This window comes from Natrix helvetica, assembly GCF_964273705.1.
Source record: "Natrix helvetica genome assembly, chromosome: 16".
NCBI lineage: Eukaryota > Metazoa > Chordata > Lepidosauria > Squamata > Natricidae > Natrix > Natrix helvetica.
In genome coordinates this window covers 6,255,879-6,273,787 of record NC_138563.1, presented here as the reverse complement: position 1 = coordinate 6,273,787, position 17,909 = coordinate 6,255,879, and the positions used below count along the sequence as shown (strand labels likewise).

Sequence of the window (17,909 nt, the reverse complement as noted above, 5' to 3'; positions counted from 1 at the left end):
GGCCTCTGCTGAGAAAGCTTTGTGCCTTAAAAATATACAGTAGCAGACAAACGTGCGGGAACCTTTTGGAAAAATTGTATTTTTCAGGTTTGATGGCTAATAACATCACTTTTTTTTTTGCAGTAGTACCATAAAATTATATGCACCAAACTGGTAGGAACCCACCTCTGCACTGGAGGTTTTGAAGATGAGATTGGATGGCCACTTGTCTGAAATGGGGGTTGGACTAGAAGACCTCCAAGGTCCCTTCCAGCTCTGTTATTCTGCAATTCCTTTTTTTTCTTCAGCATTTATTTATTATTTTTATTCTCTTACATAGCATTTTAAGTATACATTCACATAATCGTTATTCCTCTTTACATTTATCATTCTTATACATTTGTTGTTTCATTTAATAGGTTATAATATACAGTTTGGGTAGCTTTATTTACCATCCCTTCCTCCTGTTGTAACACCACCTTATATTCCCTTTCTTTTCTCCCTCCCTCCCTTCTCTATTTTCTTCCTTCCTCCTCTTCTTCCCCTTCCTTCTTCCCTTACATTTCTCCCACTCCTATTCTTCCCCTTCCCCTTCCTACCCTCTCTCCTTCTCTTCCCTTCCCTTCCATCTTCCTCTCCTCACCTCTTTCTTCTTTCCCCCATCTTCCTTTCGTGTTCTCCTCCTTTCTCTCTTTCTTTTCTATTGTAAGTGTCTCTTTCAGATCTCAGTTTATATTTCCTTGGGATGGTATTTCCGCAGACCCAAATATAATTTGATATCATTTCTTGCTCCCTTACCTTCGCTAATCTATCCCTTATTCTGCTATTCCTTTGTGTCTTGTTGCAATCTCTAATGAGAAGCGTAATGAGAGTGGTATGGAAGAACACGCACAAACCAGCAAACAGGGACACTGAATAGTATAAAATATAGTAGTTTACTTTGTGGAAATATAGAGGTATTCAGAGTTCAGTTTACATACACGGTTCAGTCAGTCAGTTATCAAATAGTCAGTTTAACACACAAAGTAGCTAACAGTAGCAAGACTCAGTAACTCACAAGCAGTATCAAACAGTATCCACGATCAGCATCTAACAAATAGAGAGCTAACAGTCATTCTGGCTCCCTCTTATGGCTGCTTGAGGTAACAACAACCCATTCACATCTCTCTATCATTTAAAGGAACAAATACATTTGTTACAATCATGGCTTATATACATTGCCAAGCCAAGCCTAAGGTTACATCCCTAACATTTATACTTCCCAACAGGTTCTCTTGTGGCCAGTCAGGCCCAGTCCAGCTGCTGTGAAACCTGAGCCCATCCAACGACGGTTGCCTGCTATAGACTTCCATGAGGGCAGGACTCGCATGTGGAGCGCGCTTGGACCAAGGCCCCCAGCATGGCCTGTCCTTGGCTCATCTTCCCCAGCGGCCTCAAGTTGATGTCTCGGAAGAAGTTCCTTCTTCTCTTCCTGCTGGCTTTCAGCACCGGCACTCTGGTCCTGCGCCAGAGTGCAAACTTCAGCTGGTAAGCGTCTGAGGAGGGGTCTCCAGTGAGGCTGGAATGGGGCCAGGGGCTTGTCAAGAGGGAGGGAAGATGCAGGGAGAGGAAGCTAGCATCCCCGAAAAATGATAAATCCAACCGGCAGCGTGGCTGGGTAGAAGTGACCCTTTGTTTAGACATTCTTATTAGATTCTCTTTAGATTAGATCAGTGATGGCGAAATTTTTCAACAGCAAGTGCCCAACTTCCCAACTTCTGTTCCGTGGGTTGATTGTTCTCACTATCAGGAAATCCCTCCTTATTCTACGATGTAGAAAAGATGTGGAGACTCTAGAAAGAGTGCAGAGAAGAGGAACACAGAGATTAGGGGAGTGGAGACTAAAACATATGAAGAACGGTTGCAGGAACTGGGTAGGTCTAGTTTAATGAAAAGAAGGACCAGGGGAGACATGATATCAGTCTTCCAATATCTCAAGGGCTGCCCCAAAGAAGAGGGAGTCAAACTATTCTCCGAGGCACCTGAGGGTAGGACAAGAAGCAATGGGTGGAAACTAATCAAGGAGAGAAGCAACTTAGAACTGAGGAGAGAAATTTCCTGACAGTTAGAACAATTAATCAATGGAACACAAATTGCCTCCAGAAGTTGTGAATGCCCCAACACTGGAAGTCTTTAAGAAGATGTTGGAGAGCCATTTGTCTGAGACGGTATAGGGTTTCCTGCCTAGGCAGGGGGTTGGACTAGAAGACCTCCAGGGTCCCTTCCAATTCTGCTATTGTATTGTATTGTGTGTGCTGGAGTGACAGAAACCCAAAGACCAGCTGGCTGGTGCACGCATGCCTATTTTTGGGGCGGTTTTCGGGCTGTTTTCAGGGAGTTTTTCGGGCCATTGTTGGCTGCCTAAAAATGGCCCCAAAACCAGGCCATTTCAGTCATTTTTCAGGCAGCTTTCCGGCCCTCTGGTGTCCACGAAGACTAGCTGGCCAGCGCATATGCCCATAGAGAGAGCTCTGCATGCCACCTCTGGCATGGATGCCATAGGTTCGCCATCATGGGATTAGATTATGTTAGAAGGGACATAGTCTAATCTAAAGCGAAAGGGGAGTGGAGTTTGCAGGAGGCAATTAGTTCGCTTCATTGGTTCGGGACTCTCCGAGGCTCCTGGCCAAGTTCTGCAGAGATCGGCCTGGCAGCTCTCCAAGCCAGAGAAGGTCTGTGACCATAAATCCTCCCTCAAAAGACTTTGCTGGATGTGAAGGAGCAGAATTCACAGGAAATTAATAAATTTTTTGTTGGGACCAGGAGTTTGCTTCGTGCTCTTGGGAAGCCTCAATCAGAACTCCTCCCTATTGTTCGATGTTCTAATTCAAGTTAGCAGGAAATGCAGATGGCGCACTAAACCGAGCTAAAACGGGACCCAATAGTCTGTAGTTCGCGGCTAGCTAGGCAGAATTATGGTGCCAGAGAAAAGGGAGGAGCTGGTAGCGAGCATCCCTGGACAACTTCTTTCTACTTCCGGTAGGTTCCCAAAGTCTCCTCCCTTCAGCTGCGCGCCCTGGGTACCCCCGCCCGCAAAGCACACCGCCGTGGCCTTCCTGAAGACCCACAAGACGGCCAGCACCACGGTGCAGAATCTGCTCTTCCGCTTTGCGGAGCGGCACAATGTGACGGTGGCCCTGCCCCACCACGCCTGCGACCACCAGTTCTGCTACCCCCACAACTTCTCGGCCCGCTTCGTGCACCCGTACACCCTCCCGCCCCGCCTCATCGCCAGCCACCTGCGCTTCAACCGCGAGGAGCTGCGCCGCCTCATGCCCAACGACACCGTCTACATCACCATCCTGCGCGAGCCGGTGGCCATGTTCGAATCCCTCTTCAGCTACTACAACCAGTACTGCCCGGCCTTCCGGCGGGTCCCCAACGGATCCATGGACACCTTCCTCAACAACCCGTCGCAGTACTACCGTTCCCATGAGAAGTACGCCATGTATGCGCACAACACCTTGGTGTACGACCTGGGGGGAGACCCCGAGCACAGCCCCGAGGACTCGACGTACCTTCCCAAATTTATCCGTCAAATAGAAGGCATTTTTTCTCTGGTGATGTTGGCGGAGTATTTCGACGAATCGTTGGTCCTTCTCCGCCATCTCCTAGCCTGGGACCTGGAGGACATTCTCTACGTCAAGCTGAACATGCGCAGCCTGGAGTCCAAGCTCAACATCAGCTCGGCCCAGGTGGCCGCGCAGATCCGCGCCTGGAACGCCCTCGACGCCGCTCTGTACGACCACTTCAATGCCACCTTCTGGAAGAAGCTGGGGAAGATGGACCCAGGTTGCCTCCGGAAAGAGCTCCGGGCCCTTCACCAGGCCTGCGAGCGCCTGGCACGCCATTGCTTCCGCGGCCAGCCCCAGCTGCGCCCAGCCATGCAGATCAAGAACAAAGAGCTCCGGCCGTGGCAGCCCAGCGCCAAGGTGGACATCGTGGGCTACGACCTGCCGGGTTCAGGCCCCCACTCAGACGAGCAGTGTCTCAAATTGGTCATGCCGGAGGTGCAGTATTCCCGCTACTTGCTAAGGAAGCAGAGCCTCAAAAACCACCGTCGCGCCGTCTTCCATCGGCCCCTCTCGCCCCGAGGACTCCTACCCCCCCCTCGGCAAAGCGTCCTGAGCAGGAGGAAGGGGGCTTAAGGAGGACGCTGGGCAGGGCGGACGGCTGGTGGGGTTCCCTTGTGATTATTTCTTTTTCTTTTTTGCCCCCCCCCCCCGGGTCTCTAGGACTTTCCAGCCTAGTTTTATCCACTTAAGACCTCAGGACGGAAGCATTTAGGGTGAGCGGGACTCTCCTTTTTGATGCCCCAAAGGAGCCGGACGTCAACCGTAGCTCGTTTTCAGCAGCCAGGACTTGAAAACGACCGATGGGTTCTGTGGATTGAGCTGCTTCTTTTCTTGCTTCCTGCTTGCCTTCCTCTTTTTTCTCCTTTCTTCCTTCCCTCCTTTCTTCCTCCTTCCCTTCTTTCCTTCTTTTTTTTCTCCTTCCTTCCTTTCTTACTTCCTCCCCTCCTCCCTCCCTCCCCTTCCTTCCATTCTCTTCCCTTTTTCATTTTTCATTTGTTTTCCTTCCCTCCCTCTTCCTTCCCTTCCCTTCCTTCCTCTTCATCTCCTTTCCTTTTCCCCTTTCCATTTCCCCTCCTTTCCTCCTTTCTTTTTCTCCTTTTCCTTCCTTTCCTTTCTTCCTTTCTCCCTTAACTTTCTTCCTTTCCCCCTTTCCTTTTCTCCTTTCTTTTCCTTTCCCCCCTTTTTTCCTCCTTTCCTTTCCTTTTCTCCTTTCCTTTTCTCCTTTTCTTTTCTCCTTTCTTTTCCTTTCCCCCTTTTTTTCCTCCTTTCCTTTCCTTTTCTCCTTTCCTTTCCTCCTTTCCCTTCCTTTCCCCCTTTCCTTTCTTCTTTTCCCCCTTTCCTTTCCTTTCTTTTCCTTTCCGTTCCCTTCCCTTCCTCTTGTTTATTTCCATGAATCAGAACAAATTTGTGGCTGTTTTGTGCCTGGGAATATTCGGGGCTGATCTTCACATCCTCCTCATCTTCTGTACCCTTCCCACATTTTTTCAATGCTGCTTTTGTCTTTCCTTACACTCCTACGAACGTCTGATATATTTCCCCACCCCACCCCGCGATGGATGAAGGAGAAACGTTTTCCGTTCTGCTTCCCTCTTTTAAAAGAAATTCGCTTCTGAGTTTAGGTAACGATCATTAAACAGGTCATCCTCCTGTTCGGCCTTGCCGTGTGGCAGGTGTGCTCTATTTATTTTATTTATAGAATTATTGCACCTCTGTCCCATTTTCCTCCAAAGACCCGAGGTACCTGCACAGACACACACCTTCCGTGTCATCCTTACAACAACCCTGTGAGGTAGGCTGGACCAGAACCAAAGTTGAATGTCCATTTCCCCTCCCCTCCCAGGCATAGCTCAGTGCTCCCATTTCTTTAAGTAGCACTAAATGGCTAGTGAAAGGTTGTGTTACAGCTGTTTTGCAGGGGGGGGGGGACGACAACCCACAACTTTTTAAAATGGGAAATGAAGGTTATACAAATGGAGTTTGTAATGTGTGCCATGCCTGGGTTTTTTTTAATTAAAAAAAAAAGGTGGAAGAAGGTTTTAAGTAGGATGTCCAAAAAGCACAATATTTGTTGTGGCCCTCCAGTGGCCAGTGGAGCTGGCAGCAGATTCGGACAGTGAGGAGTTTGGGGAGGAACCTGGGCCAGTCCTGGAGTCTGGGGAAGGCTCAGACGAGGGCTCTGTGTCGGAGGCAGAGAGGGGGCCAGGGCCGTCTGACAGTTATCAGCTGCCTTCAGAGTCAGACATCAGTGAGGCAGAAGAACAGCTGGAGCCTGTTCCCAGTGTGCGCATGCAGAGAGCTGCCAGATAAAGGGAACGGCTAAAGAACAGGGGTCGACTTGGGAATAAGGCCACAGGTGGAGGGTGAATGGCCCCTCCCAGAGGGAATAAAAGAGGAGCGAAAGGGGAGTGGAGTTTGCAGGAGGCAATTAGTTCGCTTTATTGGTTCGTGACTCTCCGAGACTCCTTGCCAAGTTCTGCAGATATCGGCCTGACAGCTCTCCAAGCCAGAGAAGGTCTGTGACTGTAAATCCTCCCTTGAAAGACTTTGCTGGAGGTGAATGAGCAGAATTCACAGTCAATTAAAAGGAGGTTTTGCTGGGACAAGGAGTTTGCTTCATGCCCTTGGGAAGCCTTGGTCAGAGCAACAGTCATGAATCAATGGGCACAATGAGACTTTTAAGTTTTAATGAGAAATACAAATCAGGCTGTGAGGAACAGATCATTCCAAAGGATCTGGTCCAGCAATATTTAACTGCTGTCCTCTTTTATCAGCAGCGTTATAGGTGACCTGTGATGAGAAATGCATCTCTTTGCTGGAACGGAAAAAAGATTGTCCTGAAAATGATCTCGTTTGCTTAGTCCCTGAGAAAAATAAATCCAGAGCTTGTACTTCTTGGCCTCATATGTGTTCAATTCCTCCAGCGTCTTTCTTTTCTCCCAGAGTGTAAAACCAACTGGTTTGGCTCAGTTACAGAGGTGTACGTTTGAGGAAGGAACAAGCAGTTTTTGTGGAAATTCTGTAAATTGCAAGGCCTACATCTGATCTGTCAGCCTAAATGTTGGCTTGAAGAGAACGGATGTGAGCCAAAGGCCGGGGAGGAGAATTAGCCAGAGGTCCCCAATACGTCTGGGGAGACAGATGATGATTTATTGTGATTGACAGGTTAGCAGGCTGCACAGAGTCTTTTTGGAGAGCACAGACCGGGCATATTTTGCAAAGGTTGAAAGGTTTTTGCAAAGGTTCTCCAGCTAGAACTGGCTGCAATAAATCATATTGGCTGCATTTCATTTAAATGAGGTTGCATTGAGTTGCTACATCTCCGGCCACTTTTCATTGGGTGTCTTGCTACCCATAATCTGGGGGTGCCAGATAAGCCACTATTTGCGGTTCAAAAACACCAGGATGACCATTTTTAGGAGCAGGAGATGAAGTTAACCAGAACTAATGTACTGAATGGCTTTGTCCTGTTCTAAAAAGTTGGGATTTTTCGGTGCAGTTGCCAACCTCCGCCAACAGAGGGCGGTACTTTACTTGCTCTCTTCCCCTTTTCTAAGTTCAAAGCTGCTCAACAGAACTGTGAGAAGTACTGACCTCTAGTGGATTAGGTTGGGAATAGCACCTGAAAAGCCAACCAAGGAATACAGATAGTCCTCTACGTACAACATGACCCTTCAAAATTACAACAGCACTGGAACAAGTGACTTAGGAGCAATTTTTTTCAGAGTTATGACGCCTGTAGCATCCCCATGATCACGTGATCAAAATTCAGACGCTTGGCAACTGGTCCATATGACCGTGGCTGCGTTCCGAAAAATCACGTGACGAGCAAAGTCAATGGAGGATGCCAGGTTCACTTAACAACGCAGGCTACTAACATAGCAACTGCGGCGATTCACTTAACAACTGCGGCATGAAAGGTCGTGAAATGGGGCAAAACTCACATAACAACAAAAATTGTGGGCTCAACGGTGAGCGTAAGTTGAGGACTACTTGCACTGGACAAGGAAAGAGAAGTTCAATTGACGCCTTCTGATGGGTGGACTTTTTGAGTTATTTCTAGTGGGATGAATAATGAGATGGGGCACGAATGCATTTTGGCTTCCTGGTTAATTTAACGGGGGATCAAAATAAAACCTATTAAAGCATGCCTTTTGGATCTTTCCCCCCCAAAAAAGATGGATAGATTTCAGATTTGTTCCTTTCCTTTTTAAAAAGAACTTTAAAATTTGTCTTTATCTGTTTCTCTAATGCTGTGCTGCAGATTTTTATGCCTAATTCCATCCAGTTCCATTGTTTTTCGTTCAGGATCTGGCAATCATCTATTTATGAAGCCTTTGAAAATAAAAGTGATATTCTTGGCTAAATACTAATATACGTCAAGAGCAATGAGCCCCTTTCGTTCAAAGACTGTTGAACAAGTAGTATCTTACACCGGTGAGTTTGGTAAACCAGATTGTGCATTTAATATGTTTCCTTTTTGAATGGAATAGAATATTCTTTATTGGCCAAGCATGATTGGACGCACAAGGAATTTGTCTCCGTTGCATAAGCTCTGTATACATACAAACAACATAAATCATAAGATACAGACATCAAAGTGATAAATCATAAGATACCAATAGTAGAAGGTGAAAGGAAAGATGAGAAGGATAATAGTAATACAGTCCTACTACATGGGTGTCCAAAAAATTTTATCTTGCGAAGAAGTTCCAGTTATCCACTCCAAACCTTAAGAATCTCTTATTTTGTCATTCTATTTTTATATGGATAATTAAAAACTCCCACATTGCTCCTCAATAACAGTTTATAACACTTGCAGTGCGGCTTGTATACAACCACCTTGCAGGGTAGTCCTCTTGCCATTCTACCCCTTCTCTGGAGCAGCGTTTAATACGTTGATTCGTCCTATTTAAATGCAGGTAGTCCTCAAATAAGAAGAGTTCGTTTAGTGACCATTTCGAGTTAAGGTGGCACCGAAAGAAGTGAATGATGGCCATTTTCACTTAACGACTGTTGCAGCCTCCCATGGTCACGGGATTGGAATTCAGACATTTGGCAACCGGACTCATATTTATGACAAGTTGGAGTTTTTTCGGGGATCATGCAATCCCCCTTTTGCGGCCTTCTGACAAGCAAAGTCAATGGGGAAGCCAGATTCACTTAACTGTGTGACTTGCCTAACAACTGCAGTGATTCACTGAACAACCGTATTACTAGTTTAACAGCTGCAGTGATTCACTTAAGAATCCTGTTACTAGCTTGTGATTCACTTAACAATTGTGTTATTAGCTGTGAAGCTAGTGAGTCACTTAACTATTATTAGCTTAACAGCTGCAGTGATTCACTTAACAACCGTGGTACTAGCCTGTGATTCACTTAGCAACCCTGTTACTAGCTTAACAGCTAGTGATTCACTTAACAACCAGGTTATTAGCTTAAGTGATTCACTTAACCATCGTGTTATTAGCTGTTAAGCTAGTGAGTCACTTAATGACTGTATTACTAGCTTAACAGCTGCAATGATTCACTTAACAACCGTGTTAAGTAGTTTTAACAGCTGCAGTGATTCACTGAGGCAACACAGTCTAAAATGGGACAAAGTTCACTTAACAATGTATCGTTTAGCAACTTTGGGCTCCATTGTGGTCCAAAGTCGAGGACTACCTGGACTGCCCCTCTCCCTCACTGAAGGACTCTGTTGGGGTGGGGGCTTCACGGAGAAAGGCTGACCACAGCCCTGCAAGGTAGTCCACTGCTGCCTGGTAAGGAAAAGACGGGGCTGAGGGCCATTTTGGAGGCCCAGCCACAACTTTTCCATTCAAAAGGTCTCTCAGGCATTGCGCCATTTCGAGTGTGTTACCCTCCCCACCGCCCACCCCCGCTTCAGCACCACTTCCAGGCCTCGTTTGAGGGACCCCCACCACGAAAAGCACAGCGGGGGCCGTATTTTTAAATATATATTTATTGGTGTGTTTTTTTTTTAATTATATCACATGGAAAAAGCAGCCGGGGAAAGATTTAAGCACGGAAAGAGTTCTTGGTCTCTTTGCTGAGGCGAGGAGAGCGCCATCTTTGCGCTTCCCCTCAGAAGCCAACGGAACCCTCCCGGCGCGCCCCGCGCGCGCGCGCTCGGGCGCCTCGGTGATGTCACTGCGCTCCGGGGTTGCTTAGGTGAACGGGCGCCATTTAACGCCAATGGGGCAAAGCGAGGGCCTCCCGGCATGCAAAGCGCCCGGGTTGACCTCGCTGACTCCAAGATGGCGGCGCCCAGCTAGGGTTTCCTTGAGGGAATCCGAGGTAGGCGGTTAGGCAGGGAAGGGCGCGACGGAGAGGCCAGGAGACGGCGAGAGACGGAAGGTCGAGGCTTAGGAAGGGAGGCTCGGGAGGGGGAAAGGGATTTGGGCCTGGTGGGATTCTTCTCCGGGTTTTTCCGGATAAAAGCAATGGCTCCTCCGATGAGGGAATGGAGTCGGTTGGAGAGAAACAGTGATGATAAAAAGTACCTCTGCACTACATACTTTGTTTAATTTAGTGGGTGGACTTCAACTCCCAGAATCCCCCGGCTATCATGTTTTAAGATGGGCGGACTACAACTCCCAGAATTCCCCAGTCGGCATGCTTTCAGATTAATTGGCTTCAACTCCCAGAATTCCCCAGCCAGCATGCTTTAAGATGGATGGAGTTCACCTCCCAGAATCCCCCAGCCAGCTTGCTTTAAGATGGATGCATTTAATCCTCTGGTAATTGAGCTACAAACCACCCAATGTGCTGCATTTGCTAATTGTGCTGTAAACCCAGTCCAGTACCCTCCCAAGAGAATTGGGTGACAATCCTCCTAATTTCAGGCTGGAAATGTTGGACATTGTGATAACTAGGTTACTGGAAGAAACTAGGTTGGGGGTGGCTGCAGTGTTAGATATTGAGAAGTGGTAGTATTGCAAAGGAGGCTGGATGCATATATTCTGTGGCTAAATGGGGACTTTTTGTAGAAAACCAACTCTGTTTTCCTCTGTTGCAGGGCTGTGATTTGGCATCACTTTTTGCTACCTGTGCCATAAAACTGGAGGTGCTGAAAAGGAAAAACATCATCAGCCTCAAAGCAAGTATTCTAACTGTCTCTTGGCTTTGCTTTGAGATCTTTCTCAGCATCTATTTGGATCCCTGTCCCTGTGAAACTGAATTTTTCTCCCTGTGGTCTCCCATTTCAAACATTCTGTGTCACATTTGCTCTGTCCTCCTTGTGTAAGATCAGTGTTTCTCAGCCTTGGCAACTTTAAGAAGTGTGGACTTCAACTCCCAGAATTGGGCTGGCTGGGGAATTCTGTGAGTTGAAGACTACACATCTTAACTTAAGGTTCAGAAGCAATTGGTAATAATAACCGTTCTGAGATTCCAGTCCTCTCAATTCCCTTTCTCAATTAATCTCTTTTTAATCTAGGTCTGTGCAGAACTGATAGCACCATGTCAAAGCTTGCCCAAGCTGGCAAAGCGGCACTGAAGATAACTGGTGGAGGTGTCATCCGGTCAATCATCAATGCCGGACAGGCTGTTCCAGGTCCACCTCTAGGACCTGTTCTTGGACAGGTAAGCACAGGAGAAAGACAGGATAGGAAAGTTAGGTTAATTTTTATAAAGGTAGCATCTGAGACTAGACAAGGAGTGGGGAATGATGGCTCCTTTATGACTTGTGAACTTCAACTCCCAGATTTCCTGAGCCAGCCATGCTGCTTATGAACTTCAACTCCATGCTGGTTCAGGAATTCTGGGATTTGAAATCCACAACTCATAAAGGGGCCATCGTTCCTCACCCCTGGACTAGACCAGCGAAGCAGAAGAACTGGCCACAGACTGGAATGTGAACTAAGTTCTTTTGTGGTTGTTCTCCTCCAGCTGAGCCAAAATTAGCTATGCATTCATGAAAGAACTTGCAAACAGGGCTCATGTAACACGCTAAGTATTTTTTTCAGAAAAGCACACACTGCTGTTTTTTATGTTGGACATAATCAGGAAGCAAGGAGTTTAAGTGACTGCAGGTTTATTGCGGGTTAATACGCTCTATAAGAATCTGAACTTATAAATCTAATAAAATGAAATGAATGAACTACTAACTGTCAAAACAGTAGATAAGAGAAGGTGGGGAATGGAAGGATTTATACTCCTTGCAGACAGCTGGTCATTTGCATTCTTTTAGAGAGTCCTTGAGGCCACTTGGAGGCTTGTCTATGTCCTCCGGGTCACTTGAGTAGTGCAAATGGGTGTGGCGCCTTCTTGGAACTGCTGAAAGGACTGTGTTGTAGACAGGAGATAGATGATGTCGCGTTTCTCCCCCTCTATTGAGAGAGGGCTGTTCAATTTGGACATAGATGGCCTCTTTGACCCCTCTTTCAAACCAGCGGTCCTCTCTGTCCAGAATGTGGATTTTGCTGTCTTTAAAAGAGTGGCCTTTGTCTTTTCAATGCAGATGGACTGCTGAATCTTACCCTGCTTGGTTTGTTCTCCTGTGGCCTCAACGACTCTCTAAAAAAATGCAAATGACCAGCTCTGTCCGCAAGCAGTATAAATCCTTCCAATCCCCACTAGTTCCCACCACCAGTCACAAAAAATTGGCACGAAGAGACGATTTCTGGGAAAACAGTTAGGATCCTGGAATTGAGGTTTTAAAATGGCTAAATTGCCATCTCTCTCTTTCTTCCCGCAAAAAGTACGGCATTCCCATCGGACAATTCTGCAAAGATTTCAATGAGCGGACCAAGGACTTCATACCAGGCATCCCGCTGCCCACCAAAATCATGATAAAGGTGAAACGAGATCTTCCTTTCTTAATTTCAATGAGTTTTGCAAGTAAGGGGCTGGAATGGAAATTCCGGGATTCTGAGCAACATCCTGAACCCCCCAGCCCCCTCGGGTTCAGGAGCCGGCCTGGAATTGCCCCACAGACCATCTATTCTTTCAGACGTGTTGACATAATACACTTAAATTCCGGGCTTAGGCCTGGCTGCAGCTTCTTTTAAACCAGTGTTTTCCAAACTTGGGGTCTTTTAAGATAAGCTGACTGGGGAATTCTGGGAGTTGAAGTTAACTTATTAAATAGCAATAGCACTTAGACTTTTATACCGCTTCACAGTGCTTTCCGGCTCTCTCTAAGTGGTTTACACAGTCAGCCTCTTGTCCCCAACAATCCTCGTTTTACCGACCTTGCGAGGACAGAAGCCTGAGTCAACCTTGAGCTGGTCAGGATTGAACACTTGGCAGTGGGTAGAGTTAGCCAGCAATACTGCATTCTAACTTCTGGGAGGGTGGGAAGGCTATAGCCCTTAGACTTACATACCGCTTCACAGTGCTTTACAGCTCTCTCTAAGCAGTTTACAGAGTCAGCCTCTTGTCCCCAACAATCTGGGTCCTCATTTTACCGACTTTGGAAGGATGGAAGACTGAGTCAATCTTGAGCCTGGTGACACCCAAACTGCCAGCAGTCAGCAAAAGTAGCCTGCAGTACCTCACTCTAACCACTGCACCACCCCAGCTCTTATAAAGCACACACAGATATATAAGCAAGTGCCAGCCAATAACATAAAAAGAATAAAAGAGTCTTACACTGGTAAATCAAGAATTTATGGGTGCAGGCAAAAGTTTTCTGAAACATAAACTTGTTATGATTAATTGGATTAATTAGAATAATATATCTATAATGAATTTATCTTTAAGAACGCTATTGCCTCAATATTTTTACATCCTTGATTATTCGATATATAATTAAATATATTGGCCAATTTAAAGCATGTAGACTTCAACTCCCCAAATTCCCCACCCAGCCAAGTTTGGAAACCCCTGATATGGACTAATAAAGAACTAAGAATTACAAAGGTAAACAGTGACTTAGTGGCTCAGTGGCTAAGATGCTGAGCTTGTCGATCAGAAAGGTCAGTGGTTCGAATCCCTAGTGCCGCATAACAGAGTGAGCTTGTGTTACTTGTTCCAGCTTTTGCCAACCTAGCAGTTCGAAAGCACGTAAAAAATACAAGCAGAAAAATTGGGACCATGTTTGGTGGGAAGGGAACAGCATTCTGCTTGCCTTCGACCTTTAGTCATGCCGGCCACATGACCACGGAGACGTCTTCGGACAGTACTGGCTCTTCAGCTTAGAAACGGAGATGAGCACCGCCCCCTAGAGTCAGGAACAACTAGCACATATGTGCGAGGGGAACCTTTACCTTTAAGAATTGCAACTGAAGTTAAATAAAGTGATAGCTCTGTAGCAAAGAGCAATCTGTGCTTACATAATTTTTGATAATGTATTGGAATGCCTAATACATTATGTTTCTCAATATATATGTTTCATAGAATTCCTGTGTTCTGTATTTATTTCTCCTCTTGTCTTTTCTTTTTCGTCGCTATAGTCTGACAGGTCTTATGAACTTCAGATAAACAAGCCAACAGCCAGTTACTTTTTACTTTCGGCAGCTGGGATAGAAAAGGGAGCTTCATCACCTGGTAAGTAGAACCGCAAGAGATGACGGATAGAGACAAAACACTTTTTAAAATAGGGCGACTGTATTAAAAATTAAAAGAAGAAAAAAAGTAGAAATTACAAGCGCACTCCTAGAGCGGCCGCTGCTGGAAGACTCAGCAGCCGAGTTTTGGCGTTTGGAACCGGAGAAGGCATGCTCAGAGCATGGCGGCAGTGGCGGCTGCTGCAAGGAGAGGTGGGCCCGGACATGTTGAGTCTAGGAGACATGCCTGCTGGGGGCGGAACAGGCGCTCGCGCAACCCCCTTCTCCAGCCGGGCAGAACTCCATGCACTGACCTAGGGAGTGTCCCTAATGTGCCAATCCGCGGTAGCTGCGGAGCCAGCAGAGCGCCACGTGGCTTGGCGCCTTAGGAATACCCCCTAGGTCAGTGAATGGCGCTCTGCCCGGCTGGAGAGGGGGTTTGCCGGGCGGTTGCTCGTGAGCTTGGTCACCTCATGGCTGCTTCACCTGGGAGGCTGTGCCCGGCTCTTCGGGAGCCAGTTCGCAAGGGAGCAGCCACCCGGCAACCCCAAAACAATAAGCCCTCCCCTATAATAAGCCCAAGGCCATATTTAAGACCCAGTCGTATTTTCGGGAAAACACGGTAGATTGTTGGGGGTAAGAGGCTGACTCTGTAAACCACTTAGAGAGGGCTATAAAAGCACTGTGAAGTGGTATATAAGTCTAAGGGCTATTGCTATTTATAACCATCTCCATCCCCGGCAGGACACGAGATAGCCGGGATGGTGACCCTGAAACACCTGTACGAGATAGCGCTGGTGAAATCCCAGGACCACTCAATTATGATCCGCGACTGGCCGTTGGAGACGATGATCAGGTGCCTGATGGGAACCGCCAGATCAATCGGCATCAAAGTAGTGACGGAGTAAGTATCAAGAGGGACAAGGGGGTGGGGGCAGGGGGAAAGCTGGAAGGACCTGGTAGGACCAAGAGAGAAGAGAAAGACATCTTGCTTCGTGTAGTCCTCCACTTACGACCACAAATGAGCCCCAGATTTCTATTGCTAAGCGAGAGAACGGTCAACTTGAGTTTTGCCCCGTTTTACAACCTTTCTTGTCACAGTTTTATGAGTGAATCTCTGCAGTTGTTAAATTAGGAACGTTAAATTTAAGCGAATCTGGTTTCCCCCTTGACTTTGTCAGAAGGTCGCAAAAGGGGATCCCCTGACCCCGGGACACCGTGACGGTTATACCTTTGAGTCAGTTGCCAAGCATCTGAATTTTGATCACGTATCTGTGGGGAGTGCTGCAGTGGTCATAAGTGTGAAAAACGGCCATAAGCACACTTTTCAAGTGCCACTAAACGAACTGCTGTAAGTCAAGGACTACCTGTGCCTAGGACCGCTTCCTAGGACCCCTGTTGAGAAAAGGAAGGTGAAAAGCGACAGGACAGAGTTCCGAGGTGCATTCAGGAACTGGCGAAAGGACAACTGTGGGTGTCAATCTGCCATTCCCGGCAAAATAAATTCTTATTACCAAGAGTAAAACTTTACCAACGAATCCATCCAAGCACAGAAGAAGCGAAGCCAGTTCTGAGATTTTGTTGCAAAAAACAACAGAACCATCTTTTCCTCCTCTGAACCGCCCCACATCCACCATCCACCAACCCAAGTTAAGCGTTGTTTCTTGGGTAGCGGTCTGCACCCTTTTGAAAGTCTTCAGACTTTCTGACCTTGGGCTTGTGAGATTTTCTCAGGATGCAGACGGCTCACATAGATTCCTTCCCTCCCTCCCGCTTCCCACACGTTCCACTCATACCCCTCCCCACTGCCCCAGCTGCTTTTTCAAGCTGCGAGCAGAACAGGTGCTTTGCAAGTCAACCTTAGATCCAGATTAACAGAGTTGCAAGGGAGGTCATCTAGTCCAACCTCCCCGCCCAAGGAGACCCTACATCATTTCTGACAGAGGGCAGACCAGTCTCTTCTTGAAAGCCTCCAGGGATGAAGCTCCCACAACTTCCGAAGGCAACTTCTGTTCCATGGGTTGATTGTTCTCCCTGTCAGGAAATTCCTCCTTATTTCCAGGTTGAATCTCTCCTTGCTCAGTTTCCATCCATTGTTCCTTGTCTGGCCTTCGGGTGCTTTGGAAAATAACTTGACCTCCCCTCCTCTCTGAGGCAGCCCCTCAAATATTGGAAGGCTACTATCATGTCTCCTCTGTTCCTTCTCTTGACTAGACTAGCCATGTCAAGTTCCTGCAACCGTCCATCGTCTGTTTTAGCCTCCAGTCCCCTCATCATCCTGGTTGCTCTTCTCTGCACTCTGAATCTCAACATCTTTTTTTAATAGAGTGGTGACCAAAACTGGATGCAGGATTCTAGGAGTGGTCTTACTAAGGCTTTATAGAGTAGTATTAGTACCTCCCTTGATCTTGATTGTATCCCTCTTGTTAATGCAATTTAGGATTCCGTTGGCTTTTTTGGCTGCCGCCGCACACAGCCAACTCATATTTAATTGACACCTTGACAGCGGGTGTTTGTGTGTGCGACAAGCAGACAGTTGCAAAACCTTCGCTTTTCTCTCCTCCGGTTAGGTTAAACCCTGAAGAATATGGAGTCTTTCTGAAGGAGCGCGAGGAGAGGTTGGCAGCCGAGGCGGAAGCCAGAGCCGCTGAACGGGTAGCGAAGAAAAAAGAAATCGTTGCAGCGGCTGCAACGGCTTGAGAGGTAGAGCCCTTGGGAAGGTGATCATTCTAAGCAGGGGGCTTGCCCCCATCCTCTCATTGCATAGGAGCACAAAACCCTGCAGGTTGAAGAAGAGAAGGAAGAACTGCTCAGTGGCAGGTGACTTGGAGCTGCTAAAACTCGGTTGCTTGCGTCATTATTGTCAAGACTCTTTTAAATTAATCACGGCAAAATCTTTCCCACGTCCAGCTCACGTCGATATGTCTGCGTTGGTTGTTCAGATTCCTGGCTTCTGCCTTTCTTTCTTTTCCCCCCCTATTTTTATTTTATTCAGAAATAAAACGTTAAAATGCAAAAAAAAAAAACCATTGGGGAGAGTAAGACTCTTCCCATGTTTTGGATGAAAGAATTGAGGTCATTATGGTCATTTTGTTTGTTTGCGTTCAGTCCTGATGTATCTCTATCTCTCTCTCTTCCTTCCCTCCCCAAGCAAATACCCTGTTTTACCCGAAAATAAGACCTCCCCGGATCATAAGCCCAATCGGGCTTTTGCGCACATGCACTAAAGTAAGCCCACCCCGAAAATATTACAACAGAGCAGCAGCCATGAGGTGACCGTGCTTGCCGCTTCCTGCACCTCAAAAATAATAAGACCTCCCCGAAAATAAGCCCAAGTGCTTATTTTGGGGAGGTCAAAAGAAAATAACACCCTGTTTTATTTTCGAGGAAACACCGTATTTTTCTCGCCCTGAAAAATACTTTCGGCGTACTTAAAAAAAAAAAAACCTCTGCAAAACTCTTTTCTACAGGATTAAGACGACGTTTTAGACACACAGCTGTATCGTTCAGTGTCCACCAGAGGTCCCACTGAGGACGTTGACCCAATGAGAATTTACTGCAGTCATTCAGGTTTTCTTTTTTAATATGAAATATCACAGTGATTGTAATGTATGAATCTTCTCGGGATAAATGGGCATAGTTTGGCATAATTTGGGAATGAGGAAGATAGTGTCAGTGGTTTTATCGGTGAGGTGCAAATGTGTCACATTATTTTTCCCGAAAATACGACCTGCCCCAAAAGTAAGTTCTAGCTTGATTTTTACACGTGCGCCCAAAAGAAACCGTACCGTATTTTTCGGACTATAAGATGCACCGGTGTATAAGA

The 17,909-nt window shown here is 46.7% G+C and overlaps 2 protein-coding genes across 2 annotated transcripts; both read left to right on the top strand.

Annotated features, from left to right (window-relative positions):
- Nucleotides 1-1,262: 1,262 nt before the first annotated feature.
- On the top strand, nucleotides 1,263-6,469 carry GAL3ST3 (galactose-3-O-sulfotransferase 3). The gene is made up of 2 exons (XM_081968415.1): nucleotides 1,263-1,506; nucleotides 3,002-6,469. The coding sequence occupies exons 1-2, from the start codon at nucleotides 1,379-1,381 to the stop codon at nucleotides 4,164-4,166; spliced, it is 1,293 nt and encodes a 430-aa protein (XP_081824541.1). The 5' UTR covers nucleotides 1,263-1,378; the 3' UTR covers nucleotides 4,167-6,469.
- A 3,286-nt stretch (nucleotides 6,470-9,755) lies between these two features.
- MRPL11 (mitochondrial ribosomal protein L11) lies at nucleotides 9,756-17,153 on the top strand. Its single transcript, XM_081968377.1, has 7 exons — nucleotides 9,756-9,890; nucleotides 10,612-10,696; nucleotides 11,032-11,177; nucleotides 12,296-12,391; nucleotides 13,991-14,084; nucleotides 14,828-14,987; nucleotides 16,654-17,153. Exons 1-7 carry the CDS (start codon nucleotides 9,789-9,791, stop codon nucleotides 16,781-16,783), a joined length of 813 nt encoding a protein of 270 aa, XP_081824503.1. The 5' UTR covers nucleotides 9,756-9,788; the 3' UTR covers nucleotides 16,784-17,153.
- Nucleotides 17,154-17,909: the final 756 nt, after the last annotated feature.

Bases quoted from the DNA above. Each gene is read 5' to 3' on its own strand.
- GAL3ST3 (XM_081968415.1), top strand. From the start codon at position 1,379: ATGGCCTGTCCTTGGCTCATCTTCCCCAGCGGCCTCAAGTTGATGTCT. The intron at 1,507-3,001 runs GTAAGCGTCTGA...TACTTCCGGTAG, and splicing joins CAGAGTGCAAACTTCAGCTG to GTTCCCAAAGTCTCCTCCCT.
- MRPL11 (XM_081968377.1), top strand. From the start codon at position 9,789: ATGGGGCAAAGCGAGGGCCTCCCGGCATGCAAAGCGCCCGGGTTGACC. The intron at 10,697-11,031 runs GTATTCTAACTG...TTTTTAATCTAG, and splicing joins CATCATCAGCCTCAAAGCAA to GTCTGTGCAGAACTGATAGC. The intron at 11,178-12,295 runs GTAAGCACAGGA...TCCCGCAAAAAG, and splicing joins TAGGACCTGTTCTTGGACAG to TACGGCATTCCCATCGGACA.